Raw genomic sequence first — 27,770 nt, 5'->3', positions numbered from 1 at the left:
CTGCCGTACAGTCCCCGACTACTTGACCGTCTCCGGGACTTGTCGGAGCCTAGTGATCTCATCAAGAATACTACCGCCTCCCCGTTCAACCAGAGCATTCGCAAGCTTTCTCCCAAACTTGTCTGCCTCTTCGTGTGTTTTGACGGGTTCCGTTATGTCTGAGTCGACACCGTGGTCACCCCGAAGGTTGACAACTGTAGCCTTCATATGTAACTTGTCGTCAACCCATTTGGTCTCGACGCCAATAGGAACACTGCAGCCGCCCTCGAGTGCCCTCATGAGTGCGCGTTCGGCCTCACACGCAAGAGCAGTTTGCTCGTTCTCGATCGTCTTGAGCAACCGAATCACCTCCTCGTCATCCGCTCGGCACTCGACTCCCAGCGCTCCCTGACCGACAGCATGAAGAATACCGCCATTGTCAGACTCTAGAAACTGTGTGATGTGGTCTCCGAGATCCATCCGCTTGAGACCTGCCGCGGCGAGAATGATGCCGGTCAGGTCGGGGTCCTCCTCGAGCTTGCGTAGACGAGTCTGGATGTTTCCTCGGTGATCCTTGAACTTGAGTGTCGGGTAACGTCGAATCAACTGGGCAATTCGCCGAACGCTGCTGGTACCGATGATGCTACCGTCCGGCAGATCGGCGAGGGTCTTCCAGCCGTGCTTGTCCTGCAATTCCTTCTTGATCACGAGTGTATCTCTCGGGTCCTCGCGGGACGTGACACATCCGAGAACGCAACCCTCGGGGAGAACCGTCGGCATGTCTTTGAGTGAATGAACAACAATGTCGAGCTCCTTGTTGACGAGCTTCTCCTCGAGCTGCGAGGTCCAGAGGCCCTTTCCGCCGAAATTGTAGAGCGCAGTGTTTTGATCGCGGTCGCCGGTGGTTGTCATGCTGTGGATGTTGAATTCATGGTCGGGAAAGTTCTTCTTGAGCGCGTCGACGACGATCTGGGTCTGGGCGAGCGCGAGGGGGGACTTTCGCGTGCCGACGTTTACGACGGCTTTTCTCTGGGATTCGGCCATGATTGTTGATTGACGAGTGTAGGATGACGACTCGTACGTACCATGGAGGGGGCAGGCTGTTTTCCTCCAACGATGGTGGGGCAGTACAGTGCGGGGTATAACACTGTAGCAGTGGAAACTTCATGATGTAAATGTGGGTGTTGATCGTGATCTCACCTCGACAGACCCGGTTATATGACCGAGTTGTGTTCTGGATAACCGTAAAATAACCTTGCTACCATGAATGGACACACATGGGCTATAAGGCATGGGCTACATGAGTAACGGGCGAGTGCCGGCTTGAGTATCGCTTTGACATGTACGCATCGGATATTGACGCGACGAGAGACAGAGGACACCAAGACAGGCAGATACGAAGAAACAGTCGGAGAGGCAGACAAGCAGACAGATGAAAGGATGGATAGTGAGTAGAACAAGGTGACTGTAACAAACAGTAGCCGTGAAGTATATAAGAAGAGACAGCAATCAGTTCACATCATCACCATCAACACTCGTTAACATGAAGCTTCAACTTACCATCCTTACTCTGGCCGTCCTGGCCTTTGCAAAGCCTCAGGCTCCTCCTGATCCAGCTCCAGCTCCCCCTGACCCTGCTCCAACTCCTCCTTCAACCTCTGAGCCGCCTGCTCCTCCTCCTGACCCCCCAGCTCCGGCACCTCCAGCTCCTCCCGTCCCTCCTCCGGCTGATCCTCCTGCCGAACCGTCTCAACCCCCTCCTCCACCTCCGCCACCGCCGCCTCCGTCTCAGCCTGCACCTCCTCCCTCTGGACCAGCTCCTGTTCCTCCCCCAGCTACTCCGGCCCCAGCACCTCCTCCGGACCCAAGTCCCCCTCCTCCACCCCCAAGTTCAACTGCTGAACCTCCTCCTCCCGAGGGACCGATCTGCGAATGCGGCTACACTTACTGCTCCTCAGTCCTCAAGGACATGGGTACGTCTACCACCCTGTAGAGACCAAGACTAACAAGTCCAGACAACCCGTGGAATGAGGATCAACTTTCACAGGCATACTGCAGCACGCCCAATGTGAAATGCGACGGCGAATCACCAGCCAGCAGCATAGACAATGCTCTGTTCATCTGTCTATGCGATAAGCCTAGCCAGACAGTCGGAAACCATCTTGAGTTTCTCTGCGGCTGCGATAAATGTCTTGTTGTCAAACCTGACTACAGAGGGCGATGCAAGACTCCCCCGTTAGCTGGCAAGGGCGGCAAGGGTGATGGGAAGGGAAATAAGGTCAGAGGAGCTAATCCATTGGGTTTCTGGATGTAGGTAATCGTGGAGGAAGTCACTCGTTTGGTGTTTTTGTTAGATCCAAATTGACCCATGCTACTGATCCAATAATACTGAGCACGAGCGCAGCGAGACAGAGCCCTCCGCTAGGAGCCCCCGGAGGGATCTCACATGCTTCAGTGAATCAGATTTCTTCACAACTGCATCAATGATCCAAGAATGCCAGCTTACACATCAAGTGGACCACTCCCTCTTCCATGAGCGTCCACCAGCGGTGCATGCAAAGCTCAAATCGGCCGCTCCGGGTACGAGACCCCGGCGCGCCCCACACAAAAGCCGGCGCTACACGGGATTAAGTGCCGAGAATGGACGGCTAGGCCCGTTAGTCTGACGTCAGTAGCAGCAAGAGCCGGACGGAAGAGTTTGTCAAGGTGCTCGAAACGGTAGAGAATTGGTCCGACTGCAAGGGTCCACGCGTGGAGAAGTGAGGTGTCTGCATGTGGTATAAAGGTGAGTGCGTCATCCATTACAGTTTGTTTCATCATAGCATTTCACCTCATAACTCGTCTCATATCAACACGGACTCATACCTTTCGCTCAACACCCATCTCAACAAACTTATACCCTTTCACTCAATTTTCCATCCCAACACACACCCACAGATACCCAATTCATTCACAATGGCTCCCAAGGTTCTCGTCGTTCTCACCAGCCAGTCCAAGATGAACAATGGACATCCTACCGGTTGGTACCTGGTAAGCCACTCACCCACTCACTCACCCACTCACTCGCCAAACACAAACTGACCACTGCCAGCCTGAGCTCGCCCACCCCTACTATGACCTCGTCAACAACGGCGTCGAGATCACCGTCGCATCTCCCGCCGGCGGCGAAGCACCCCTCGACCAAGCCTCCGTCGAGATGTTCAAGGGCGACGAGGAGTCCGTAAAGTTCCTCAACGAGAAGAAGCAGCTCTGGCAACAAACCACACCCCTCAAGGACTTCCTCGGCAAGGCCTCCGACTTCGACGCCATCTTCTACCCCGGCGGCCACGGCCCCATGTTCGACCTCGTCAACGACGAGACCTCCATCAAGCTCATCGAGGAGTTCTACAAGGCCGGCAAGCCCGTCGCCGCAGTGTGCCACGGCCCCATCGTCTTTGTCAACGTCAAGGTCGACGGCAAGCCTCTCCTCGAGGGCCGCGAGGCTACCGGTTTCAGCAACTCCGAGGAGGAGGCCGTTAAGCTAACCAGCGCCATGCCCGTTCTCCTCGAGGATGAGATCAAGCGTGTTGGTGGCAAGTACGTCAAGGCTGATGACTGGGCGGAGAAGCTTGCTGTCGATGGACAGGTTATCACTGGACAGAACCCTGCTTCTGCCCATGCTGTTGGAAAGGCCATCCTCAAGGCCATTGGCGCTTAAATAGATCATGATACCACGTTAATGCGATGAGATAATGTCCAAAGTTGACATACTGTACCTTGTTGTTCCCTCCGGGAGCTCCTAGCGGAGGGCTCTTCCTCGCTGCGCTCGAGTGAATTGATAGTGTATTGAATACGCGAATGCCCGAGTTGAGACTTAGGTGTTGTTGATACTATGTGAGGCAAGAAAACTCAGTATTTTGTCGCTTAGGGACAGGTTTCCTAAGTAAATCGAGCCTAAGCTTCAGGGTCTGTTCGATGAGTTCAGTTAAACATGTTCTAAAGTGATAAGTCCTTGCACCTGATTGCACTCATCTCACAGACGAACAACCCTTCTCACTAACTTCTCTCCGTATGGGAACATGTCGATATTCAGAATAGGCAATACCTTACTGTCATTACATTACTATTTAGTCCTTCTTGAAAACCTTCTCAAACCCAGTCAAGGTAAATCTATAATGCACCTTGTTCTCCTTCACACGCTCAACAGCCTCAGCACATCCCTTCTCCGAGATATCAATCGTCTCGACCCAAGCAACAATGTTCTTCTCAGCGGCCAGCTTGAGCATAGCGTCCATCTCCTGGTGGTTACCAAGATGGCTTCCCGTGATCTTGCCAGCGTTTCCAGCAAATGTACCGGCAGTCACCTGAGGAAGCGGCTCATCAGGAATGCCACAATTGTGAAACTCGCCTCCAATGTTGAGCGTGGACATGTAAGCGTTCATATCGAACTTGTGTGTCATGTCGGCGCAGTTGAGGATAAAGTCGAACGTGAACTTGTACTTGTCGGCCCAGTTCTCATCCGTTGTGAGGATAACTTCCTTTGCGCCGAGCTTCTTTGCATCCTCCACCTTTGAGGGGGAGTGTGTCATGGCGTAGACCTCAGCGCCGAGTGCCTTTGCCCATTGGATACCCATGTGTCCGAGACCGCCGATACCAACGATGGCAACAGTCTTTCCAGGACCGATATTTGCCCTCACGAGAGGAGAATAAGTGGTGATACCTGCACACAGAAGAGGTGCGACCTGCTCAGACTTGAGGGCGTCGGGGATCTTGAAGGTGAAGTACTCGTGAGCACGGATATGCGATGCAAAACCACCATGCGCAACACTTCCATCGGGATACGTGCAGTTATAAGTGTCCACCATATCAGGACAGTAATTCTCGTTCTTGTTCTTGCAGGGCTTGCACTCTAAACACGAAGCGACTTGGGCACCGACGCCAACGCGGTCTCCGACTTTAATGTCCTTGACGTTGTCGCCGACACGAACAGCTTTGCCGACGACTTCATGACCGACGCAGAGAGGACCTTCAAAGTCGCCCCAGCCGCCTGTGACGGTGTGGACGTCTGAACCGCAGACACCGCAGGCTTCAATTTCGACATCGATATCACGATCGCCCCATGTTTTGGGGGTGAGGGTTTGTTTTTGGAACTTGTTCCATGACTTGGGGCTGTCGACGCAGAAGCCTTCAAAAGTATCGGGGTAGCCCATGATTGGTGAGAATTAATATGATTGATGTCTATCAAGGTTCTCTACAATTCACAGTATTTATAACCTCTCATTCCTCTCTTCTCTGCTGTCTGTTCTCGACTTCTAATGACGTCTTGAGTTCAATGTCTATGACGCTCCGCGATAAAAGCTCCGGAGATATCGCATCGACAGAGCCATTTTGTTCTCCATTTACACTCAATCGGGTAAGCTTCTCGAAATCTAGTCAGATCGAGATGCAATGAGCGAAAGTTGGAGATAAGTGGCCGTCTTAAAACCGTGGACCCAATGACGTCGACGAGATTGGCGAACTGACGTTGCAACGAGATTGAGTAGTATTCGGGGCCCTACGTGATAATTCCGATTAAACTAACACATACTCCTCGATGAGAGGATAAATCGACTCGTATAGCCTGCATCTCTGATCCAGCGCCTTTTGGTCGATGATTGAAGGTCCTGACGTTTGGGTCTGTCCGACATCTCCCAGGTTCGCAACATATCTCGATCCAACGGGCCAGCCTGGTCCAGCTTGCGGGTTTCTGACGAATTTCCCCACAACTCCTCGAAGATACTCCGCAAATGTGTACAGTTGTGGTGACATTGCGTCAAAGGTTGGCGAACTGAAGAGTAGGAGGACGTCCGAGCCGTGAAATTTGCCTAGCCAGGAGTATTTGTCGTCTAAAAGGCTTGTGACCGAGGCATTGAAGTAGAATCGCCATGTTGGGTTGACCGAGGCTGAAATGTTGGCGAGGATGGCTTGGGGCTGGGTGTGTTAGCTGTGAAGTCGGAAGCATGTGAACTTACGCATTGCCAGACAAAGTCTGTATAGATTGCTGCAGCAGTGTCAAAGTCGGTCTTGATGGGGTGGTAAGCCTCAAGAATTTGCGTCTGTTGGGTTTTGTTGACCAGTGGCTCAGAGAGATAGGCCCCGAAGAATGTCTCGAGCGAGATGTTTCTGTTTATCAGTCCTCTGCCTTCCTCGGCGACCGTTCCCATGAGCACAGGCACTCGCGCAACATCTCCGCTCATCCATCTTTCAGCTCTGCCACTCAGAATTGTCACATTGTCGGTTATCGGCAGAAACGCACTTCCAGCTGTACTCATGGCATTGACGAGGTCGTCTGCTGGTACATCTCGCATACACTGTAGCTGGTCTGGTCCTTGACAGCCAACTGCAGTTGTCAGATTATCCCAGTACGAAGTATCATGATGCCTGGCAGTGCTTCCGAGATATCCAACAGCCATTTGACCAGAAAACATCACTGCGGCGCGGAATGGAGATGCGTGTCGGTCAACATGCAAATCTACAGACATGGCGCCTGCAGATTCACCCCAGATGGTGACTTTGTCGGGATCACCCCCAAAGGCACGAGCATTCCGTTGAACCCATTCGAGAGCGAGCTGCTGATCATGGATGCCGAGGTTTATTTCTGAAACTGGTATGTCTGGAGAGTTTGGGAACCCAAAGACTGTCTTGTTAGCAATGCTCACAAGCTAGAGTCGACTTACCATTTGTTCTGTAATTGAAGGTAAAGACGACGATGTCTTCATACGCCGCGAAGCCGCTGAGGTCAATTTCTCCGTTACCCTGCTGCCATCCACCGCCACTGATGAACAATAGCACAGCCCTTGAAGGGTGGGGGTCTGCTGGAGCGAAGGCATTGATGAAGAGACAGTCTTCACTCTCACGGGATGCTGTATTGAACAGTCCTTTGAGCAGATCAATCTCTGGTGTGAGTTCTACATCGTTAGCTTCATTCCATGAATTATAGACAGACCCACCACTTTGGACAAATAGTTGTCTGCATGAAGGACCAAACACGGTCGCATTCAACAACCTTGTCCATGGTTCAGGCTTCGTTGCACGGCTGAACCGTTCTGGTTTGGCGGCATACGGAATGCCGAGAAACTTGTTCACGGGCGAAGCAGCAGGGAGAGTTGTGGTGAGACCAAAGATTGGGCCTGAGTCGAGGGTAGCTGTTGGAGTTTCAGCACCGACGTAGATTGGGAGCCAAAGTCGTGACAATGCGAGAAGTTTCATAATTGCCGCTTGGCAGGAATGAAGTCGCCATGACTGAGGGTGCCATTTAAAGATTCCATGGATGTTCGGGTTGAGTGGTTGATGAAATGATCATTACATTAGGTGTCCGTATTGCTCGGGTTCATGGTTGTCGACACGGAATACGACGAATGCGAGATCACCCACGTCAGCAACCGACGATCAATTCAACATAAGCATAGGCAGAACCTGAGCATCTGATGTTGTCGGCCGTCGTATTTGGGACAAACAGTGTGAGTGCAAATCATTGAATTGAAACTAAGGTACGGTCCAAAAATGTCTGTGATCAAGCACGAGCGGAGCGAGAAACGGCCCTCCGCCAGGAGCCCCCGGAGGGATATCCATCAAACATCAATTGCATCAAATACAAACAATCATCGATCAAGTCGCCCTCCTTTCACCCTTGGCTGCATCCAAAGATCTCTGCTTCTTCTCGTCATTCGTATCCTTTGCAAAGCTTGCAATATGCTCAGACACTTCAACCTTGTTGTACGGACCCGGAATCGGCTCCCCGATTGTCTGATACACGGGCAACACACCCGTCCACGTCGAGTTCACCAGACTCTCATTCTCCAAATCACTCTTGTCATCCGTCGTTGATCCCGCACTGATCTTGGCACTTGCCGAAGTGATCTTGACCTTGAGGATATTCGTGCTCTGCATCTCCGACGCCAACGGAGGCTGTCGTGTATGCTTCCAACGATCAGCCACAACACTGTTGCTGATGAGTTCCATCGCATACAGCTTTTCTTCATCAGATTTGACAGTAGTCGCGTAGCCGTAGATCACAGCGGATCGATAGTTGTAGTTGTGCGAATACGTCGCCAGAGTCAAGACGAGTCCATCAACGTGCGATGCAGCAACACAAACGGGCATTCCCTGGATCTCTTCTCCATCGACCGTCGATGTCTGAGCCAAGTTCATGATCCTCGACGACACATATCCATGAAGATATAGTTCCAGAGGATCGCGCAGACTTGAACTCGGCCGGTCAAACGACCCTAGCTGTCCTATCATCGGCAGAACAACCGGAAACGGCTGAGAGGGTGTATTGAACGATATATGAAGGATCGGACATGTATTGACGATACTATGGACAGTCTCGAGGTCATAAACCCCGTGGACCTTGTACCGTTTGATGGTATTTGTCGAGTCTTTGGGGTACTGAAGATTATGACGGCCCATTTTGTTTGTCTCTGACAATGATTACAATTCCTACAATACAATAGGCCACCTTATATAGCCATCCGTATCTATTCACAGGCTAGAACTGCCCCGAAAGGTAATTATTTGCGTGATAAGACACCTTTAGCTCAAGTTGGCTGCAGCGGGTGCGTCCCGGACCGGAAAAACCACAAACCCCACCTCCACATCTTCTCGTGGCCACAGTGCCACACTCAATCATCAGGATACCCCGCGACATCAAAGTCGCATCAAATCACCATGGTTCTTCAAGATCTCGGCCGTCGCATCAACGCGGCGGTCACAAACCTGACCCGAGAGCAAAATCTCGACGAAAAGGTGCCCCCCCCAATTGCCCCCGTCTCCCCCGCCCCGCTAACAGTCTAGGCCTTCGATGGCATGCTCAAGGAGATTTGCGCCGCTCTCCTCGAAGCAGACGTCAATGTACGACTCGTCGGCCAACTACGGAAATCTATCAAGTCCACCGTCAACTTCAAAGAACTCCCCCCCGCCGTAAACAAGAAACGCCTCATCCAGAAAGCCGTCTTCGATGAACTCGTCAAACTCGTCGATCCCCACGCCGAACCGTTCCGACCGAAGAAGGGAAAGAGCAATGTCATCATGTTTGTTGGTCTCCAGGGTGCTGGAAAGACGACCACATGTACAAAGCTCGCGCGACACTACCAGTCCAGAGGTTTCAAGGCGTGTCTGGTTTGTGCCGATACCTTCAGAGCTGGTGCCTTTGATCAGTTGAAGCAGAACGCCACAAAAGCAAAGATCCCCTACTACGGTTCCCTCACAGAAACGGATCCCGCCGAGGTTGCGAGGGCTGGTGTCGACCAATTCAAGAAGGAGAGGTTCGAGGTCATCATCGTCGATACATCAGGTCGCCACCGACAAGAGTCTGCCCTCTTCCAGGAGATGGTGGATATCCAAGAAGCCATCAAACCCGACGAGACTATCATGGTCCTCGACGCTTCGATCGGTCAACAAGCAGAGTCACAGGCCAAGGCGTTCAAGGAGGCAGCTGATTTCGGAGCCATCATCATCACGAAAACCGACGGCCACGCACACGGTGGTGGTGCCATCTCTGCAGTCGCTGCAACACACACCCCCATCGTCTTTATCGGTACCGGTGAACACATGCTCGACTTCGAAAAGTTTGCCCCCCAACAATTCGTCCAAAAGCTCCTCGGCATGGGCGACATGGCTGGATTGATGGAGCACGTGCAGAGCCTCAACCTCAACCAGAAAGACACCATCAAGCACATCCAGGAGGGCATATTCACCGTGCGCGACCTCCGCGACCAGCTCTCCAACATCATGAAGATGGGCCCCCTCTCGAAAATGGCCGGCATGATCCCCGGCATGAGCAACATGATGCAGGGCATGGACGACGAAGAAGGCGGCGCCAAACTCAAGCGAATGATCTACATCTGCGACTCAATGACCGAAAAGGAACTCGATTCGGACGGCAAGATCCTCATCGAACAACCCACCCGAATGACCCGAATCGCACGCGGTTCCGGCACATCAGTACGCGAAGTCGAGGACCTCCTCACCCAACAACGAATGATGGCAGGCATGGCAAAGAAGATGGGCGGAAACATGAAGAACATGCAGCGCGCCCAACAGGCCATGGGCGGAGGCAACAAGGCACAGCAATTAGCAGCCATGCAAAAGAGGTTACAGAGCATGGGAGGCGCCGGTGGTGCAGGAGGCATGCCCGATATGGGAAGCTTGATGAAGATGCTCGGCGGAGGAGGCGGAGGCATGCCCGGTGGTATGGATATGCAGGCCATGATGAGACAGATGGGTATGGGCGGTGGCGGCATGCCTGGGATGCCGCCTGCAGCAGGAAGAGGTAGAAGGTGAGCACGCATTAAATGGAATACCGATTGCCAGTCACTTTTGCCCCTGTCGACTACCTAGTATATGCATCTTAAAATTCAAGATACCCTGACCTTAGGGCAAAGCTCCTGACTTTCCGATGTGTCTCATGAGTCTGATGAGCATCGAGCTACTGATTGCACTACTTTGTCTACCGCGACATGATGTTTCCCTCCGGGGGCTCCTGGCGGAGGGCCTGTTCTCGCTTCGCTCGGATTTGATCATAGGGATCTCAGCAGGATGTGATGTATCGGCTGCGGGAATTGTACATGAGAAGCAACCTCTGCCGAGACACCATGACACTCCGTGTCCAACTTGAAGCACAACGTACGTTCGTTGTCATAGCTGCAGCGAAGCTCTTATCATAAGCTGAGTTGCTCTCATAGTCTCAGCCTGTCAAACAACGTAATGAGCTTCCAGCGGTACAGAAAAGTCTCTTGGATCTCACCTCGGGAACTGTAAGTCATTCATCGATTGCGACATAGCTAGGAATTTAGGGACCTCCTCATTGACCCCGGTTCGACAGACCTGTCATGCCCAAGAAAGGATGCTCAACTTGCGATGACCAAGCTGCTTCTGACCTTACCAAGTCCGAGGCTTATTCTGACAAACCAGGATGCAAGTTTATGGCCAATTACAACACTACTGGTGCTGCGAAACCGTAGGTGAAGCCCTTGTCGATAGAGTGCAAGATTGTGACTGATACAGTAAAGGTTAGGAGTATCAGTGTGCGGTATTTTGCCGTGGGATAGCTCAAAAGGAAGAAAGGGGGCCTATGATATCCAGGACTTTGTCTGCAATAATTCTGGCGCCAGGTACTTGGGTGTTTGCACGGCATTGATGTTAATGCAGCTGTAGCATTAGAGCACTGCCCGGTGGCAGTGAATCAGGGGGTAGCTCACGAAACTACCTACCCATGGAAAAGCTCTTCAGCTTCTTCGTGAACCTACTTCTTCCAACCTCCATAACCTCCATCGCCGTGCCCTTTCCTGGGGCGTGTTCAAATCCTCCTGCAGTAAGTTAACGAGCGTGCCCCTTGCCATACCAAGCGTTCTAACAGTTGAGATAGAAATGGCCGAAGACGAGAAGACGCTTGCCCAGCTGGTTGAGGTACTAAAGAAAGAAAACCTACAACAGAGACGCGACCTGGACGATTGTCATGAAATGAAAATGAGGCAAAAGCGGGAAAACGAGAGCTTGCAGCTCAAGATCAGAAGGCTCCAGGAGGAGTTCCTCGAGGATGCTGAGAGGTATACAAGGATCACGAAAGCCTACAGGGCCATAGACTCTGAGGAGAAGGAGGAACTGCAAGAAGAGAACCGAGCTTTGAAGCAAGCATTGGCCGACGTTGAGAGCGCGATTGCCCCTCTCAAGAAGCTATGATCACTGGCGGGGTGATAGACAGTATAGTCGGGACACTGGCAGGGAGAACTCCAATACATGTTCATTTGGTGGCACTAAATGCGTTTATATGTGAACTGTCATAAACTCGAAGATTGTGATGAACCTGAGACAAACCCTGTCTTGATTAACAAACGAGCGGAGCGAGGGAGAGCCCTCCGCTAGGAGCCCCCGGAGGGATATTTAATCATGAGACAGTTATACCCTCTTTTGATCATATCGGACAACTGCCTGACACAGGACCTCTGCTCCAATTGCACACTCTTCGGGGGACGAGTACTCTTCCGGGTTATGACTGACTCCTCCTTTGCACGGGATGAAGATCATGGTCGTAGGACAATGCTTGTTTGTGTAGACACTGTCGTGACCAGCGCCGCTAGAGATGTCGACAGCTGCATCTTTTCCAAGAATAGACTCGGCGGAGATTCTGACTGCTTGGATGCAATCTGGGTGGAACTTTGTGGCAGGTGAGATTGTGTCGGTTCGCCATTTGAGAGACAGCGGCAGAGCAGGAGTTGATCCAGCTAGTAATCCATCCACGTCTGTTCCTTGAGCCAGCAGGTCGAAGTCGCGGCGCAGCTCTTCTTCAAGCTTCTCGACTGTCTCATCGGATGGAGAGCGGATGTCAAGAGTGAAGCTGACGTGACCGGGGATGGTGTTGGTGCTGCCGGGAGTGAGGTTCAGAATGCCAGTAGATGCAAGGGCCTTGTGCTTTGTCGCCAGTCGATGAGAGTGAGTGATCAACCTTGCAGCGAGTAGCAGGGCATCGGCTCGGTCGGAGAATGGAGTTGACCCAGTGTGGGCATCTAAACGGTTAGCATGTTAATCTGAGTGCCTTAGATATGACATACCTCGTCCGGTAATGTCGATGGTGAACCACTTGTAAGCTTGAACACCTTGTACGACACCAATCTTCTTTCCAGCCCTCTCGAGGATAGGTCCCTGTTCGATGTGAAGTTCGAAATGCGCTCCGATTGGCATGGCCTTGTAGCTTGCGGGTGTGTCACCGAGATAGCCAATTCTCTCCAGTTCAGATTTGACTGTTGCATTACCGGATACCTCCTTCAAATTGTGCGCGCGCTCTTCCGAGATCGCTGCAGCCCAGACACCAGAGGCCATCATGCTGATTGGGAATCGTGCGCCCTCCTCACTGAATGGTCAGAATTGTCGACTCTGGGGGGGAGACTTACTTTGTCCAGTTGACCACACCAACAGGATACTCTGTCTCGACATCGTGGTCTTGAAGAAGCTTGAGCATCTCAATTCCTGCTTGGATGCCGAGGATACCATCGTAGCGACCGCCAGTGGGTTGGGTGTCCAAATGACTTCCAGCAACTGTGGGAGGACCATCTTTACGGCCAGGTCGAATTGCAAAGATGTTTCCAATTGAATCAACGGTCACTTTACACCCAAGTGACTTTGTAGTTTCAACAAACCAGTCGCGCACTGTTTTGTCTGAATCCGAAAGTGCCAGTCGTGACATTCCTGTGTCGGTCGGGTTTCTAGTCTGTTAGCTTGATCTGACGAGAGCCGCGAGACTTACTCTCCCCATCTGAATCCGGTTCCCCATTTACAAGTGTCGTGAAGAGTGTCCATCAATCGGGATTGATCAACCTTGAGTCTCTTTAGATCTGCAGCCGTCATGTCTCGAGTCGAGATGTAACGACGGAACGAGACATGACGGAGTGGCAGACCGCGTCGAAGCATCGTGAGGGAAGACATTTTGGGATGATACAGAAGTTTAGGAGACACAATTCTCGACGAAATGTTTTATCTGATGTTCTCAGAAGGTGGTTTGTGATGCAACGCCTTCTTACAACCAGCCCCGCTTCCTGAATAGGCAATCTGGATAACAAGGTCAATTGGACATGAAGATCAAAATCAGATAACTTGATGAACCCTCTGCATAGTCTCCCTTCCAGCTCGCGCAACTTGCTCAACGCGAAGTCGAAAGTCTGGATCCTGCTCGCTTTCTCGAGCGACGTTCTCACTCCGCACGAGGTCAAACCGTTGCTCAACAACGCGCAGATACTCCACAATCGCTTCCTGTATCTTCTCCTGAGTGGCCTCTGAATTGGCCTTGAAACTATCTTTGAGACTTCTCATGAGTTTTTGGAACAAATCTTCGTCGCTCAATGCTCCTCTGATGATTGCCTTGCGACGGGCATCACTTCCACGGCCTGGAGGGTTAGCTGTGTCCGTAGGCGATGTGTGAACGTACCGAATTCGGCATTGCATTTGTTGTAGAATGGTTCCATCGCTTTTCCGAAGAGTGAACTTCGAAGGGCGGAAAGCGACTCGATGCGGAGGATCCTGGGTTGTTAGCGATGATGCTCCTGACCGCAACGTTGATAAAGGACAACTCACCTGAGGCTGTTGTCAAAGTCGTCATTGACCTTTTCAATAGCAGCCAGGAATATACTCTGACGGTTTTCAAGAGCTTGAGTCAAGGAATTGACGGAATCATGCTCCTCTACTCATGTCAGCAGGCCCGGTCTGTGGTATACGACTTACCAAGTCTCTCAATAGCCATGTCTGCGAATTCGTCCGCATTCTGAAGCATACTCGACTGCCTCTCCTGTATAGTGCCACACATGTCCTCCCAAGGCCCTTCAAGATCAGTAACCATATCATCCATAGCCTCCTCGTTCCAATTTCGTGATCCGATCGCAGGTGTGCAATAGTCCCCAAAGTTCCGACAGAATGCGGAATAAGAACCTGTCCGTCAGTTCTGAACCTCTGTGATATTGCCAACTTACTGTGATGCCACTGAATGTGTTAGCTTGGTCAGACAATATCGTGAGAACGTACCCCTGCCCAATCCTGGCTTGCACCTTTGGCTGACCGGCTCCATGAAGAAATATGTCGATCTAAAGGTCAGCGCAGTTCCAACCGAACCGAGGTACTCACTGTTCCAAATGTATTCTGCAAAGTCTTCGTTGTATCCTCTTGCTAGACGACTAAAAGCGCGCGATGCAAAGTCCTACAAAAGTCAGTCAGAACATAACCTTACCAATCTCATACCTTCCTCAGACGACGCTCAACACTATCGAGAGTTTGGCAGAGTGCCTCACGACGTTCTTCACTCGCAGTGCGGGCTCCGGATTGGACCCATAGCTCAATGTCTGCAAGCAACGCAGGGATCTGGTCTTTCATGTATTGTGTAGCGATGCGTCGTTGGCTGTTTGCGACAATCGAGATGCAATGTTTTCGGACTTGCAGGATGCCACTGAGGTCGAGATGTCGTCTGGCCTCTGACTTTTTGGCAGTTCTGTTTTGCCAGTAGATTGTGTTGCTCACGCAAAAGACTCTAGAGGGTGTCACGCGGCCGGCGTAGGTGGTGTTGAGTGAGTCGGTGATGATCTGATTACGGGTTGTGATCAGATATTGTTTGAGTCTGCGGATGTTAGTCGGTATGCTAGTCAGTTTGATGTTTTCTACTTACTCAAACTCGTAGTTCTGTTTGCGTATGCTGAAATTGTTAGCGGTTACCGCCAGCAGTCGGAAACATACCTTGCTTGTCGTTGATCTCCCCGGCATTCCGCAAGTTCCTGTCTTTCCTGTTCCGATAGATCGCTCGCCTCGTAGTCGTCAATATCTTCCTGTAGTTCCTCGATTTCCTTTGTGGTCGCTTCAATATGCTCCAGTAACTGCTCAATGCGCCTCGCCCTTCTGCCTGGCCAATCTCGAATTGACTCTTCGGGGTCGATGTCCTAAAAGGTCAGCGAGTTCACAAATTCCTCCTGCCACTTACATCAGATCTAGTACAGACAATGCCGACATTTGACAGACGAGCACGGTCGGCCAAATCAAAAACTTGATGAACGCCCTCGTCAGTAGCCGCACGACCAATGTTGCAGATTGCAAAGATCTCGTTGCACTCCAGGAGATAGCGTTCGGTGATGATTCTTCGAGCAGAGTTGAGATCGCGAAGGCCGGGAAGATCTACAAGAATCAAGCCTCGGCTAAGGATATGCGCATTCAAAAAGACCCTTTCTTTTTAGTTGATTCAGTCCTGGGGATGTATCCAGGGATTTACTTACTTGATGCTTCGAATGTAGGGCCACGTCGCTGGAGAATCTCTTGATGCCGGTTCAGAAGAGAGCTCCATCAATGTGTTGGAACAAGCTTGCGTCGAGAGGCCGGTATGAAGAGTCATCAAGGGTGAAGGCCGGGCATCAGCTGCCCAACTAGTTAGCCGATTGAGGACATCCTCATAATTCTCACGAATCAGGAATGCCTCATCAACCAGTCGGCCACGAAACATGGCTTGAAACGTATCCTTGGCCACTTTGGCATTTGCCTCCATGTCTTGACGCTCAGCGGCATCAGTAATCTCATCCTGATGAAGTTCAAACGTGCGATAAACCTGAAGCAGTCTACCGAGTTGATCTTGGAGTTCCTCCATCGAGAACAGATTGACTCGGATGTCAAGCGTGTCGCGATTGTGATAATGGTACTCTGTCACAACGCATGTGCAGGCTTCTCCATTGTTACTCTGGCAAGTCAGCGTGGTCCGAAACTTGGGCAGTTACTTACAGTCCTTGCAAGCCCTTTCGTATCGAGTAGTGAATTGAGCAGACTACTTTTGCCTACTACTGTCAGCGGCGCAATTACATCTAATGATGACTTACCAACGCCAGAATCTCCGACGAATCCAACGGTACGAGTTGCTGGGTACTCAAACGCAGCGAGCTTACCAGCCTCTTCGTGAAGTTTTCGCATGGTTGACTCGGACCCTTCGTGGACATTTGAGCTTCCCAGCACGGACTGAATGTTGGACATCAGCTGCTTTGCATCTCGAAAAGCCCCTTGGAATTCGGGGGAGTGGAATGCATCATTGGGGAGTTCTTCGTCGGCAACATCATGCTGCTGAACAGCACCAGTGCTTGAACGCCGTCTTCGGGGGGTGCCATTCCTGGAACGCCTTGGTTCTGGGGAGAGAGATGCGTGTCCTGAACATGTTAGCAGAGTCTCGATGATCATTTCGAGATTACCATTTGTGTCGGAGAGACGAATGTTGCTGATGGCAGATGTGAGCCCATGGGACTCTTCCCTGGTCCCGCCAGGAGGGGTAAGAGAGACGGAAGGAGTGCGGTGTCTGTTGGAAGGTGGACTGGAGTTGGTTTCCGCGATACCCTCAGTTGAGGGAAGGGGCGTATCAGCATCAATTGAGGGCATTTTGAGAATGAGATTGCAAACAATGAAATGAGATATTTTGTTGTGCTTTGATTCGGGGGTTCATTATTGTCTGCGGTTTTATGTGTGTCTGAGAACCCATGGTGTTGTTGGTTCACCCTTGTCAATTCAAGCCGGCGGCTAGATGCGACCACCTTTGGCCTCTGCCAATCAAGGCGTTCACTTTGTTCTATTTCTATCAGCTGAGATCGCTGCAGATTATTGATCAGGACATGGCGCTTGAGAGTCATGCTCACGACTCAGTCAAATGAGAGAATCGACCAGCACTGGGCAGTTACAGTCTAAACATAAATACAACGATATCATCCCAAATTAGCAAGTTGTTATGGATTTAGGTGTGCTGGGATGAAACCACATTAAATAAACCGATTTAAGTAAATAAGAAATAATAAATGACGTCCATACATCTAAAGGACATATCATTGACCTGGCTCATGCGTCCAGCGGCTTTGATGGGATTCATTATTAAAAATACCCTAGACCGGCTCAAAATCACAGCGCGGACCGCGAAACGACTGCACAAGACAGGGTGCTACAGATGTGTCTACCACAATACTATGAGGTTGTCTCAATAGATGAGAAGCTTGACACTCAGACACATCAGTGAACTAAAACACCAACAGAATGTCGTGATGGTTGAGCTGGGAGTGACGACACACAGTACATGTACGGTACCACACTGTGAACTCATTCCCCGCTCACTGTGTTCACTCATCCTCAGTACCTCATTCAACGCTCAACCACATGCTCCGCCACCCTCTCCGCCAGTGCTTCAGATCGCGCTTTCGTCTCTCCCTTATCCGGCCATTCACCATGTCTCAGAAAACCCAAGAACCCGTCATCACCAAACTCTCTGACCTCTCGGTCGATGAGGCAAAGTGGATAACCCTCAAAAAGATTGAGTACGTCGACCAGGTCGGAAAGGCACGGACATGGGAGGTCGCAACACGAAAAACAAGAGGAAAATCCGGCGTCGATGCTGTCGCCATGGGAAACATTCTCCTCCACCCATCAAAACCGGCTTCCACTCTACTCGTCATCCAATACCGACCCCCTCTTGATGCCTACACAATCGAGTGGCCCGCTGGACTCATCGACGTTGAAGAGACTGCCGAAGAAGCGGCCGTTCGAGAATTCAAGGAGGAGACTGGATATGACTGCAAGGTTTTGAGTGTCAGTCCCGCGCAGGCTGCTGATCCCGGAATGACAAACGCCAACATGCAGCTGGCGATGGTGGAGGTTCAATTGGGCGAGAATGATGAAGAGCCGGAGCAACGACTTGATGATGGGGAGCACATCCAGCGGGAGATTATTCCTTTGTCTGAGTTGTATGAGCGTTTGGTTGAGTACTCCAAGCGAGAGCGTACAGTCGTTGCGGCCAAACTGTTTCACTTTGCCGCAGGCATGCATTTTGCCCAAACTCAGAAGTACTTTTAGACAAGACACAATAGACGACAACTGTCACTATCTCGGATAGCCTCGAATATGCGACAGTCATCCCATTGAAGCCCGCTCTTGATCGCCGTCTCTCACCTTCCTCATGATCGTTATCTCACTTGCCTCCTGTTGTCGCAGCGCTTCGTGAAGTACCCGGCTGACTCATCAGTTAAATGGCAATTGACCCCTCCATATCGCACCTTCATCCGTCACCAACAATTCTCATGGACCCAACCCTGGGATTTCCTTGCACGGCAGATGGGGAGATTCATGGCGCCTTTGTGACGCGACCGACATATCCCCAGGATTCCGATCTGGCGGAATCTCGGCCCAGAGTCGCCAAAGCTTGTGAGACATGTCGGAGAAGGAAGCGCAAGGTCAGTCGTCGAGGACTGCGTTGCTGATAGCGCTAACAATCCCAGTGCGATGGAAGCTCCCCGTGCTCGTCATGTTTTAAGAACAACATTGACTGCGTCTACGTCCTCGAAAGACCCAAGAGGTATGCCATTTGATCGGTCTTGTTCGCTGCTAACTTGACAAGGAAGCAGAAAGACTCCGAGCTTGTAGCCAACCTTGAAGATCAGGTCCTTTCCCTCAAAGACTACGTACGGAAGCTTGAGGCTGCATGCGGATATACAAATCTTCCAAATTTCGCACCAAGCACCCTCGATGAAGACTTTGGTACTTCGACGGTCCCAGATGACAGCCAAAGCTCTGCCATCAATGATGTGAGCTCAATGATGTGGCGGATGAACCTTCACGGCAGTGGAGAGACATCCTTTGTTGGTCCATCCGGCAGCTTTTGTTTCCCTGTCAGTGGCCACGGCATCGAGACTCAGTCCGCCACTACTGTGGGAGAAGAGAGCGTTCAAGTGCTACTCGACCTGTTCCGACAGCACATCAATTCCGTCCACCATTTTGTGTCTCCTCAAGTGATTGAGACGCTCAAAGCGCCAGAGAGTCTTGACGGTGAGCTGCTGCAAGCGTCAGTCCTGGCAGCAGCGAGTCTTTTCGCAGATTCACATGGCCAAGTGTATGCGGACCGAGCTGAGGCTATCGTGATGAGGTGTTGCCGTACAATCCCCAACGTCCTGACAATACAGGCTCTAGCGATATTGACTTGGCGCGAGTTGGCACTGGAGAACGAGAACAATGCCTGGCTGTATAATTGTACGTATCCGTCTGATGCAAGCTGGACCAAGCTAAAAACCCAGCTATGGCGGCGAGTCTTATCGTTCACCTCGGGCTGCACGTGAGCTCTTTCGAGAATGTCATGCAGATACCGGTCGGGCCGCCTTCAGACATCGACAAGAGCGTACGTGTACAGACGTTTTGGTCGGTCTTTTTGATGGACAGGTAAGTCTCGGAAGCAAGTCAAGACCGAATACTTACATCGCAGAATCTCCACGTCGATGCTTGGTCGCAATTGCATGATTCCCTGGCGGAGAGTCCGAGCGACACCATACCTCAAAGCATGCAGCAACCCCACGACAGAGGACATTGTCTTTGATGCTCACTGCCAGATGTGGTTCATTCACGACCGATACATGGATAGAATGTGAGTGACCTGCAGAGTCTGAGTTTCCAGCTAACTCTACAGATACTCCTTCGAGTTTGGAGAGCTTGAGCTTTTCGAACGACATCAACTTCTCTCGGAAGCCAGAGATCACCATATGAACTTCTTCCGCCAGATGGGCCGCGATCTTGAACTTCGAAAGAACAACATGAACCCCCAAGTCATCCTCCTTCACATGGTCTACAACATGTCGTTGCTGCTCATCCATCGACCATATCTCAGAGAACCAAAAGACAGTCCCGCCCACCAATTATCCATCCGAACAAACATGACCTCCGCTCACGCCCTCGTCAGATTGATCCGCCAATACGACAAAGAAGCCAAGATCGAGAACGCCCCGTTCTTTGCGATACATTGTGTCCTCACAGCCGCTGTGAGCCTGCTGCTGAACGCGACATCCACCAACTCGACCATTCGCAGCCAATCGGTACACCGTTTCCGAGTCTGCGTCGACGCATTGGACAAGATGGGAAGATGGACAAGGGCGAGACGAGGTCTGTTGCTTCTCAGAGAGCTGGCCAACAGATGGAAGGTTGTTTCGGCGTTGCCCATGAGGCACAGTGTTCCTCTCGTCGCACCGACACAGGATACTCCCCAGACCGACAACAGTGATCTAGATTGGGGGATGTTGTTTGCCAATCTCGAAGAGCCTCTCAATTTGGATACTATTGATCTATCAACGCCCACCGGAGAATGGGTATTTCACGAAAGCGACTAGAGTAGTATATTCGCTCAAGATTACTCATGGCATGCATCCCGGACCAATTCGTTCCGCACTGTTGTCTATCACACCGTGATGGATATCCCTCCGGGGGCTCCTGGCGGAGGGCCTGTTCTCGCTCCGCTCGCGTTGATTGATGAAGAAGATGAGATAAACAGACCAAGTGGGTTCACACGATTCAACGCCAAAGCTCTGCTCCTGAGAAGTGAGATATCCCAATTCTACCTCAGGATCTTCATGTTCCACGAAAGGGACTAGATATATTCAAGACAATCACCTACGGACCACTTCAAGCGAGCGCAGCGAGGAAGAGCCCTCCGCTAGGAGCCCCCGGAGGGAACCCCAAGTCTGATCTATAGTACTGTGAGAGACCCAAGTCTTCCCATTGCCCAAACAATATGACCCAAGCTTTCTGACCCCTCGGGTCACTAGTGGCCCATCCAGCTTCGAATCCGCTTTCCAAAGACATACAGCGGAACGGTGGTCAGACAGATACCCAATGTCAAACCTCCCCAGGTACTGAAAAAGACCATCGGCCCTTTGGTGGCATAATAATCGTTGAGCATAAAGGTGAGACCGAATGCGAAGGAGCTCTTGATAAGCTGGGAAAGTCAGCGCTGACCTTGAAACCTTGAAGTAGATGAAGACATACCATTGCGAGTCCAAAAGCGCTTCCTGCACAATCCATACAGACATCATTGGTGTACGTGACGATACCCGTGCAGCCTGCGCCTACACCAAAGTTTATGAGAGCGAGAAAGACGCAACAGGCCATTGTGGATCTTGAGTGTTCGATTGCATCGCCGAGGCCAAAAGCTCCGACAACCATGGTGATTGCAGAAGGCACAATGACGACAAGTCGGAATTCAGGCTCGTACAGACCTCCGTTGAATGCGGACATGTAGTGAGCGGCAAGATCAGACATCCAACCAGAGAGCAATGTTCCCAGAGCAGACCCAACGAGAGGAGCGATGCCAATGACGAGTCCGACCTGAGTCGCGTCGAGGTTGTATGGTGGAGCGCCGAAGATTTGGTCAGCTACAGTGCCCAGAACAATGACCCAGGTAAAGGTGATTGACCACATGATGCACCCCCATACGACAACAGGGTGTCGAAGCATGAGGATAGGGCTGACGAGACTGGGCAGTAGTTCTTTTGCGCTGGCGAATTGGAGATGCTGGACTCCGCAGATCTTCTTCCATGGAGCGATCACTGGTGCCTCGACCGGGTCCACGACATCCAGGGCAAGTTTTCCAGTCTTTTCATTTCCAACAACACTCGATGTTACCTCGTCCCTGTCCCATTTGGTCTCGGGGAGGAAAAAAACCACCATGATCAATCCCACGGCGAAAGCGACAGCAAGGAACCAAAAGGCCCATCGCCAGCCCATGTCGACAATGAGATAGCCGCTGATGACCGGGGCGATGTTGACAGACACAATGACAGCAAAGTTCCACAGACCGACCCTTCGACCTCTCTGGTGAAGAAAGAAGACGTCGTTAACGCAAGACGTACCAGCCAGGGAAAAGCATGGTCCCATGGCGAGTCCCTGGAAGACGCGGGCTGCCAGAAGTGACTCGTATCCTTGCGAGACAGCCGCCCAAATGTTGGAGACCACCAGCAAGATTGAAGTCAAGACGAAAATGATTCTACGACCCCAGAGATCTGAAATGATTGCCGAGAAATAAGAGCTCACGCCCAGACCAAGAATGAGCGATCCGTTGAGGAGGGCCACTTTGGAGAGAGGTGTCTGAAAGGTCTGCGACACAATGCCGAAAGCTGGGACGAGGACAGGACCAAGCGCGCCAGTCACGCAGGCACCAAAGAGGAGGGTCAAGAAGTACAGCTCCTTTCGGATTCGCGACATGTTGAGAGGGTCATGGGGAGAATTGGAGGGTGACGGCACCAAGATTGTGTGCATGCCATCTTGGGAGTCTTCAAGGAAGACAGTCCCAGCAGGCTGCTCAGAAGCATTACTTTCAAGGACGCCGAAAGCCATTGTGGTGAGTATGGTGATTTGCAGGATATGGTCATTGTGGCCATATTTATGTCAGTATGTCTAGCTACAGTCACGGAACACTCCCGAGTACTCGGAAGCCTTGACAGCATCTGGCTATCATGGCAGCTCCACTCGTTAGCGGCGGATGCGAAAGAGCCGCCGCTGATAACACTTGGATCGCGGGGAGGTGGAGATGGACTTGGCGGGGAGCCGATAAGGGAGTTTTAGCGGCGGATGTCAAGATTCCGCCGATGATACGGAGGTGATTGGCTGAAGGTATTTGTTCAGGTCTTGTACTTGTCTTATATGGTATCAAGGCCAGCCCCAATTCAGACTCATCAACACAAGACTCTCCAACAATGACAAACCTGGGGATCGCCTCTGAGCACACTCGACATCAAGTCAGAGTCGCAGTCACACAAGCTGAACCCAAATGGCTTGACTTGCAGGGTTCAGTCGACAAGACCTGTGCTTTGATCATTGAAGCCGCCAAAGGAGGCGCTGAGCTGCTGGCATTCCCCGAGTGCTGGGTCACAGGATATCCTGCTTGGATCTGGTAAGTATAGACACTCATAGACGCTCACGAAGCTAACGTCAAAGGGCGCGACCAGTTGATACACACCTCACGAGCCGGTACATCAAAAACTGCATGCGCGCCGATGGCCCAGAAATGGCAAGGATCCAGCAATGCGCGGCCGACAACGATATAACCGTCGTCCTTGGGTTCTCGGAGAACTTCCACAACACACTCTACATCTCACAGGCCATCATCGACTCCGACGGCAAACTACTCGCCGTTCGACGCAAGATCAAAGCTACACACATGGAGAGAACAATCTTTGGTGATGCCTCTGGTGATGCACTCACAAGCGTTGCCGATACAAAAGTCGGCCGTGTAGGAGCACTCTCTTGCTGGGAACATATTCAGCCCCTACTCAAGTATTATCTCTACAGCCACCGCGAGCAGATCCATGTCGCTGCATGGCCGCCATTGCATCCATACAAGGACGAGAAGGAATTGTGGTCCATGTCGAGAGAAGGTAAGTCACATTCACATCTGCTCACACATTTGCTAATGAGCAGGCACCCGCGCATTATCCCAAACATACGCAATCGAGTCGCAAGCTTTTGTGCTCCATGCGACATCCGTCATTAGCGAACAAGGGATTAGTCTCATGAACACAGAAGGGGGAGCTGTCATGAGCACCCCGGGAGGAGGCAGCTCTGCAATCTTTGGGCCTGATGGGAGGATTATCACCGAGGATATACCTCAATGTGACGAGGGAATTCTGTATGCCACGCTTGATCTGGATGAGATTCTACGATGCAAGAGTTTCGTGGATGTCTGTGGGCACTACAGTCGGCCGGATATGTTGTGGCTTGGGGTTGATCGAGAGGTGAAGAAACATGTACAGTAGTTGACGATCACAGATAGCCGCTCAGGGCCCAATTGTGCAATTGCATTTATTTCCGTGTCAACGAAGACGTGACATCCAGACATAGAAAAGGAGGCTTCTCTCCAACGGCCACCGCAAGAGCAACATAAAGAAGCCCCATCCCATGCCATACCTCAACATCGTTAACGAGCGATGACCAGGACATGGGAATCGGAAGGACTTGGGCTAACGTTCAGCCATCTACTTCTTGGGTTCTTCGATGTGTCCACCGCGGGACTCGATCTGCTCAATGATCTCCTCCTTCTGTTTCTGGAGCTTTTCCATATCCTCATGGACATGCAGGAGCTGACCTGCGAGAGATCCGAATGCGCTGATACCTGGCAGATCTTTAGCGACAAGTGAGTTGGCACTTTTGAAGAGACTTACCGATGCCAAGTGAGGCGTTGGAATCACCAGAACCACGTTCAGCCCTGCCGAATTTGAATCCGCGCTGGCGGCCTGGGACAGGCAGCATATCTTCAAAGGCAGCTTGGCCACATTCGCTTTCGCTCATGGCATACACGGTCTCACCACCCGGACAGCGGATAATGACTGGAGGACGCGGGTTCGAGTTGGACTGTGCTGCTACAGAAGACTTTGAGCCTCCCGCGGCAGTGGATCGGGTGCCCTGTGTTGCCTTGGATGACTCTCCAGTCATCGGGGCAGCAGGGACTTGATGCTGTTGGGGTTGAGAGGGCTCATTGTCCTCTTCTTTCCCCTTGGCAGACGAATTGCGACTGAGCCAGTCTTTATAGACAAGAGAGACCTGGATCGTCAAGTCGTGCTTTGCGGGTACGGTCTCCAACCAAGGCCACTCATTAGCCTCAGTCGAAACCTTACCGATTTTGACTAGATGATGCTATTAGCTTAAGTAATAAAGATAGGAGGACTGAATAACTTACGAACGTTATGCCAGACAAGGTTATCCACCTGGTACTCGAAGTACTCGTGATTAATGGTGGTATAGCCCTGTTCATCCAAGAAATGGCAATACTTCTCAACGCACTTGTCTCGAATCTTCTTGACCTTGGCGCTGTCCCAGACACCAAGGTGCTTGAAGAACGCCTCCATATGGATGCGTCGAGAGGAGAGGTTAAGGGGATTAACCCCAGAGTGATCAAAAGCAGCAGAAGCCATCGTGTATGTGTGTGTGTGTGTGTGTGTGTGTGTGTGTGTGTGTGTGTGTGTGTGTGTGTGTGTGTGTGTGTGTGTGTTTGTGTGTGTGTGTGTGTGTTGTGTTGTGTTGTGCTGCTGTTGTGAGAAGAAAGAAAGAAATTCGGTGTTTGAAAATTCAAAGAGCTAAAGTCAATGCGGGGTTGCCTCTTTACGCAAGGCATAGCTGTTTGCACTGTTTGCCAGCTGCCAGTAGCCATCTTTAGGTATGACAGTCACCACTCTGAGGCATGACAAATTGATCGAAGCTCCTAATTGATTCCTTATCTACCTTGCTTAATTTTCTTCTTCCCAATCTGTAATTACAATTTCCTCCATCTTCACAACCACCGCCCAAGCACAACTGCACGTATGATATTCGTCGCTTTTGACACACGATTCTAACAGTTTCACACCTAGATTCACAATGTCCACAAAGATGCTCTCGGAGCTCCACGATTTCCTCACGTTATTCGTCGAGAGGGTTCCTGAAGACAAGCCGCAGGCTCGCTTCGGGCACATCCAGATGCCTCCCTACCGTCTCGGTGGGGTGAGTCTGATGGAAACTATCAGACAAGAATTCGTGAACGGCAACTGTCCTGACATGACGTTCTTTGTCGTTCCTGATTCGGAGAAGGCTTTAGGGACTGTCTAACACCATCTATGGTTTTAACGTTCTCTGATCTCCTGGAAGCCCTACAAGCAACAAAGCGGATGGCAAACCTTGGCGATGACTGGGCGTTCAATCACCCCGACTGGGCGTTGAGTGGTTGGCATGAACACAAGGTAATACCAACCAATATCGTATTGGTACTCTGCCTGAATCCCCAAGTGCCATCTGCTTGCGCTCTGTCGTTGGTTGGCGTCGTCAAGTGGGCGATTCAAATGTCTCTGATGGAATCCGACATTCGCGTGTTGACAATGCCAGCTGAGGAGGACTTCAACTTCCTATCAAAGATTGTATCTTTCACAGCTTCTGGCGTCAACGTAGCAAGTCTCAACCTAGCCGCTCATGGCCAAGTTGACCCAATCCAGCACTGTAAGTGCCCCGGCACAAGCGACGTCAATATGTACGCTGAAGGGGTACTCGGATGCATGCAGAACAAACCCGAGCGGCGTCGTCTCATCGTCTCTTTCAATGCCGAATTCTCCAAGGCATTGGAAACCAAGATGACAAAAGACGACCGCAAGCTCATGAAAACCGTCTACATGGATACAGCGACGACCATTCAGCCGCTGGTTGAACTGGAAGCTGGTGGGTTCAAGACCTACTTTCTGACGATTCGTGGAGAGTTGTCTAGTCTACCTCAAACTTCTCTACTACTTGTATATGTAGCGTACTGTCTTGTGGACTTGTTTCGCTGTCTACCTACGCTGTGATTTTGAGCAGGTTTAGGGTATTTGCAACGATGAATTTCATCACTGCCGATAAAAACACCAGGTCGACGAATTTCTTTACATCAGGGACCGCTACTTATATTATCATTAATTGATATACACGACGAAGAAAGTTGAACCAGATCTCATTCATTCAACCACTTGCGCAAACTGTGAAAAGCCTGTGATCATGTCGCATCTTGCCAGCCAAAGTCTCGACTGCACAAAAAATAAGTCTACAAGTACTCGAAGAGACTCACATTACTCGAACAAACATCTCCACTAGAGACTACAGCAACGTCAACCTAACGGCACGAGACACCTCATAGCTTCGAAGTCGGTGAATCATTACGCAGACAATCCAGTCTTCCTTGTGAATCAAGCATCGATTAGACGCAGTGACGAATCAGCTGAACAGCAGGTGCGATCAGCAGTGCATCGGATCAAGTCTTCCGCAATTGAAGGTGGATCGTCCTCAGGGAAGGAGAGACAGTGTCGATAATCTGCCCGTCTTTCCTGGTCTTCGGTTGCGATTCACAGATTCTGCAGGAGTGATTACCCAAGAGAGGTAAAAGTGAATCATGGCAGTCCATTGCGTCCTGAGGAAGGAGTGTGACAGACCCAGGTATAAGAGGGAGTCCCCGCCCGGCCTCTCCATTTCTCAATCATCACTCTTCATCACTCTTCAATCTTCGCTCTCTTCGCTCTTTTCATCGCTCTTCGCTCTCTTCACTCTTCACTCGTCACTCGTCACTCTCATCATTCTTCACACCAACCATCCTACTCCAGAACGGAATGGAATGTCAAACAATCTTTTACGGAGGCTACGACAGCCTGCAGCATCCCTGAGACAATAAGCAGTTCTTTATACTGGAGGACCCCAAGACCATGGTTCGTAAATGCACCCCCAATACCACCCCCCAGAATCTGATCTTATGTAGACATCGGGTATCAAGACCACCGACAACCTCAAGACTCCCTTCAACCCTGCACACGCCTCAGGGGGGATGCACGAGACTGCACCAAAATCTAGCAACCCCCACCAATCCAGTCTCGTGTTTTATCCCCCCTGTCACTCTGCACTCTTTCCACACAGTCCACCAGAGGACCCCGGGACCATGGTTCGTCATTCACTCCAATACAATCGCTCAGAATCCTAATCTTACCGACCAGGCA

At 51.2% G+C, this 27,770-nt stretch overlaps 16 protein-coding genes across 16 annotated transcripts; 8 read left to right on the top strand and 8 right to left on the bottom strand.

Moving 5' to 3' along the window:
* Window positions 1–18: 18 nt before the first annotated feature.
* On the bottom strand, window positions 19–1,023 carry J7337_009284 (uncharacterized protein; the record flags this gene model as incomplete). The annotated part of the gene is made up of 1 exon (XM_044826885.1): window positions 19–1,023. One exon carries the CDS (start codon window positions 1,021–1,023, stop codon window positions 19–21), a length of 1,005 nt encoding a protein of 334 aa, XP_044677479.1.
* Window positions 1,024–1,522: 499 nt separating this feature from the next.
* J7337_009283 (uncharacterized protein) lies at window positions 1,523–2,293 on the top strand (the record flags this gene model as incomplete). Its single annotated transcript, XM_044826884.1, has 2 exons — window positions 1,523–1,952; window positions 1,995–2,293. The coding sequence occupies 2 exons, from the start codon at window positions 1,523–1,525 to the stop codon at window positions 2,291–2,293; spliced, it is 729 nt and encodes a 242-aa protein (XP_044677478.1).
* Window positions 2,294–2,934: 641 nt separating this feature from the next.
* J7337_009282 (uncharacterized protein) lies at window positions 2,935–3,676 on the top strand (the record flags this gene model as incomplete). Its single annotated transcript, XM_044826883.1, has 2 exons — window positions 2,935–3,009; window positions 3,071–3,676. 2 exons carry the CDS (start codon window positions 2,935–2,937, stop codon window positions 3,674–3,676), a joined length of 681 nt encoding a protein of 226 aa, XP_044677477.1.
* A 409-nt stretch (window positions 3,677–4,085) lies between these two features.
* J7337_009281 (uncharacterized protein) lies at window positions 4,086–5,168 on the bottom strand (the record flags this gene model as incomplete). Its single annotated transcript, XM_044826882.1, has 1 exon — window positions 4,086–5,168. One exon carries the CDS (start codon window positions 5,166–5,168, stop codon window positions 4,086–4,088), a length of 1,083 nt encoding a protein of 360 aa, XP_044677476.1.
* A 361-nt stretch (window positions 5,169–5,529) lies between these two features.
* Window positions 5,530–7,206, bottom strand: J7337_009280 (uncharacterized protein; the record flags this gene model as incomplete). The annotated part of the gene is made up of 3 exons (XM_044826881.1): window positions 5,530–5,928; window positions 5,970–6,595; window positions 6,675–7,206. 3 exons carry the CDS (start codon window positions 7,204–7,206, stop codon window positions 5,530–5,532), a joined length of 1,557 nt encoding a protein of 518 aa, XP_044677475.1.
* A 399-nt stretch (window positions 7,207–7,605) lies between these two features.
* J7337_009279 (uncharacterized protein) lies at window positions 7,606–8,409 on the bottom strand (the record flags this gene model as incomplete). The annotated part of the gene is made up of 1 exon (XM_044826880.1): window positions 7,606–8,409. The coding sequence occupies one exon, from the start codon at window positions 8,407–8,409 to the stop codon at window positions 7,606–7,608; it is 804 nt and encodes a 267-aa protein (XP_044677474.1).
* Window positions 8,410–8,667: 258 nt separating this feature from the next.
* On the top strand, window positions 8,668–10,281 carry J7337_009278 (uncharacterized protein; the record flags this gene model as incomplete). Its single annotated transcript, XM_044826879.1, has 2 exons — window positions 8,668–8,745; window positions 8,794–10,281. The coding sequence occupies 2 exons, from the start codon at window positions 8,668–8,670 to the stop codon at window positions 10,279–10,281; spliced, it is 1,566 nt and encodes a 521-aa protein (XP_044677473.1).
* Window positions 10,282–10,829: 548 nt separating this feature from the next.
* On the top strand, window positions 10,830–11,679 carry J7337_009277 (uncharacterized protein; the record flags this gene model as incomplete). The annotated part of the gene is made up of 3 exons (XM_044826878.1): window positions 10,830–10,957; window positions 11,010–11,029; window positions 11,366–11,679. 3 exons carry the CDS (start codon window positions 10,830–10,832, stop codon window positions 11,677–11,679), a joined length of 462 nt encoding a protein of 153 aa, XP_044677472.1.
* A 216-nt stretch (window positions 11,680–11,895) lies between these two features.
* Window positions 11,896–13,180, bottom strand: J7337_009276 (uncharacterized protein; the record flags this gene model as incomplete). The annotated part of the gene is made up of 3 exons (XM_044826877.1): window positions 11,896–12,503; window positions 12,549–12,847; window positions 12,888–13,180. 3 exons carry the CDS (start codon window positions 13,178–13,180, stop codon window positions 11,896–11,898), a joined length of 1,200 nt encoding a protein of 399 aa, XP_044677471.1.
* Window positions 13,181–13,578: 398 nt separating this feature from the next.
* J7337_009275 (uncharacterized protein) lies at window positions 13,579–16,878 on the bottom strand (the record flags this gene model as incomplete). Its single annotated transcript, XM_044826876.1, has 11 exons — window positions 13,579–13,877; window positions 13,919–14,010; window positions 14,065–14,137; window positions 14,212–14,341; window positions 14,457–14,466; window positions 14,509–14,567; window positions 14,722–15,094; window positions 15,211–15,410; window positions 15,470–15,662; window positions 15,741–16,158; window positions 16,332–16,878. The coding sequence occupies 11 exons, from the start codon at window positions 16,876–16,878 to the stop codon at window positions 13,579–13,581; spliced, it is 2,394 nt and encodes a 797-aa protein (XP_044677470.1).
* Window positions 16,879–17,709: 831 nt separating this feature from the next.
* J7337_009274 (uncharacterized protein) lies at window positions 17,710–18,333 on the top strand (the record flags this gene model as incomplete). The annotated part of the gene is made up of 1 exon (XM_044826875.1): window positions 17,710–18,333. One exon carries the CDS (start codon window positions 17,710–17,712, stop codon window positions 18,331–18,333), a length of 624 nt encoding a protein of 207 aa, XP_044677469.1.
* Window positions 18,334–18,506: 173 nt separating this feature from the next.
* Window positions 18,507–20,627, top strand: J7337_009273 (uncharacterized protein; the record flags this gene model as incomplete). The annotated part of the gene is made up of 6 exons (XM_044826874.1): window positions 18,507–18,710; window positions 18,792–18,832; window positions 18,875–19,503; window positions 19,548–19,689; window positions 19,733–19,891; window positions 19,934–20,627. The coding sequence occupies 6 exons, from the start codon at window positions 18,507–18,509 to the stop codon at window positions 20,625–20,627; spliced, it is 1,869 nt and encodes a 622-aa protein (XP_044677468.1).
* Window positions 20,628–21,058: 431 nt separating this feature from the next.
* J7337_009272 (uncharacterized protein) lies at window positions 21,059–22,629 on the bottom strand (the record flags this gene model as incomplete). Its single annotated transcript, XM_044826873.1, has 2 exons — window positions 21,059–21,232; window positions 21,283–22,629. The coding sequence occupies 2 exons, from the start codon at window positions 22,627–22,629 to the stop codon at window positions 21,059–21,061; spliced, it is 1,521 nt and encodes a 506-aa protein (XP_044677467.1).
* Window positions 22,630–22,988: 359 nt separating this feature from the next.
* Window positions 22,989–24,047, top strand: NIT2 (Carbon-nitrogen hydrolase; the record flags this gene model as incomplete). Its single annotated transcript, XM_044826872.1, has 3 exons — window positions 22,989–23,185; window positions 23,230–23,669; window positions 23,713–24,047. 3 exons carry the CDS (start codon window positions 22,989–22,991, stop codon window positions 24,045–24,047), a joined length of 972 nt encoding a protein of 323 aa, XP_044677466.1.
* A 219-nt stretch (window positions 24,048–24,266) lies between these two features.
* J7337_009270 (uncharacterized protein) lies at window positions 24,267–25,202 on the bottom strand (the record flags this gene model as incomplete). Its single annotated transcript, XM_044826871.1, has 3 exons — window positions 24,267–24,403; window positions 24,453–24,914; window positions 24,968–25,202. The coding sequence occupies 3 exons, from the start codon at window positions 25,200–25,202 to the stop codon at window positions 24,267–24,269; spliced, it is 834 nt and encodes a 277-aa protein (XP_044677465.1).
* A 442-nt stretch (window positions 25,203–25,644) lies between these two features.
* J7337_009269 (uncharacterized protein) lies at window positions 25,645–26,597 on the top strand (the record flags this gene model as incomplete). Its single annotated transcript, XM_044826870.1, has 2 exons — window positions 25,645–25,767; window positions 25,929–26,597. The coding sequence occupies 2 exons, from the start codon at window positions 25,645–25,647 to the stop codon at window positions 26,595–26,597; spliced, it is 792 nt and encodes a 263-aa protein (XP_044677464.1).
* Window positions 26,598–27,770: the final 1,173 nt, after the last annotated feature.

Source organism: Fusarium musae, chromosome 7, assembly GCF_019915245.1.
Source record: "Fusarium musae strain F31 chromosome 7, whole genome shotgun sequence".
In the NCBI taxonomy this organism is placed as follows: Eukaryota; Fungi; Ascomycota; class Sordariomycetes; order Hypocreales; family Nectriaceae; genus Fusarium; species Fusarium musae.
The sequence above is the reverse complement of the archived record's forward strand: the minus strand, read 5'-3'. Positions and strand labels throughout refer to the sequence as shown.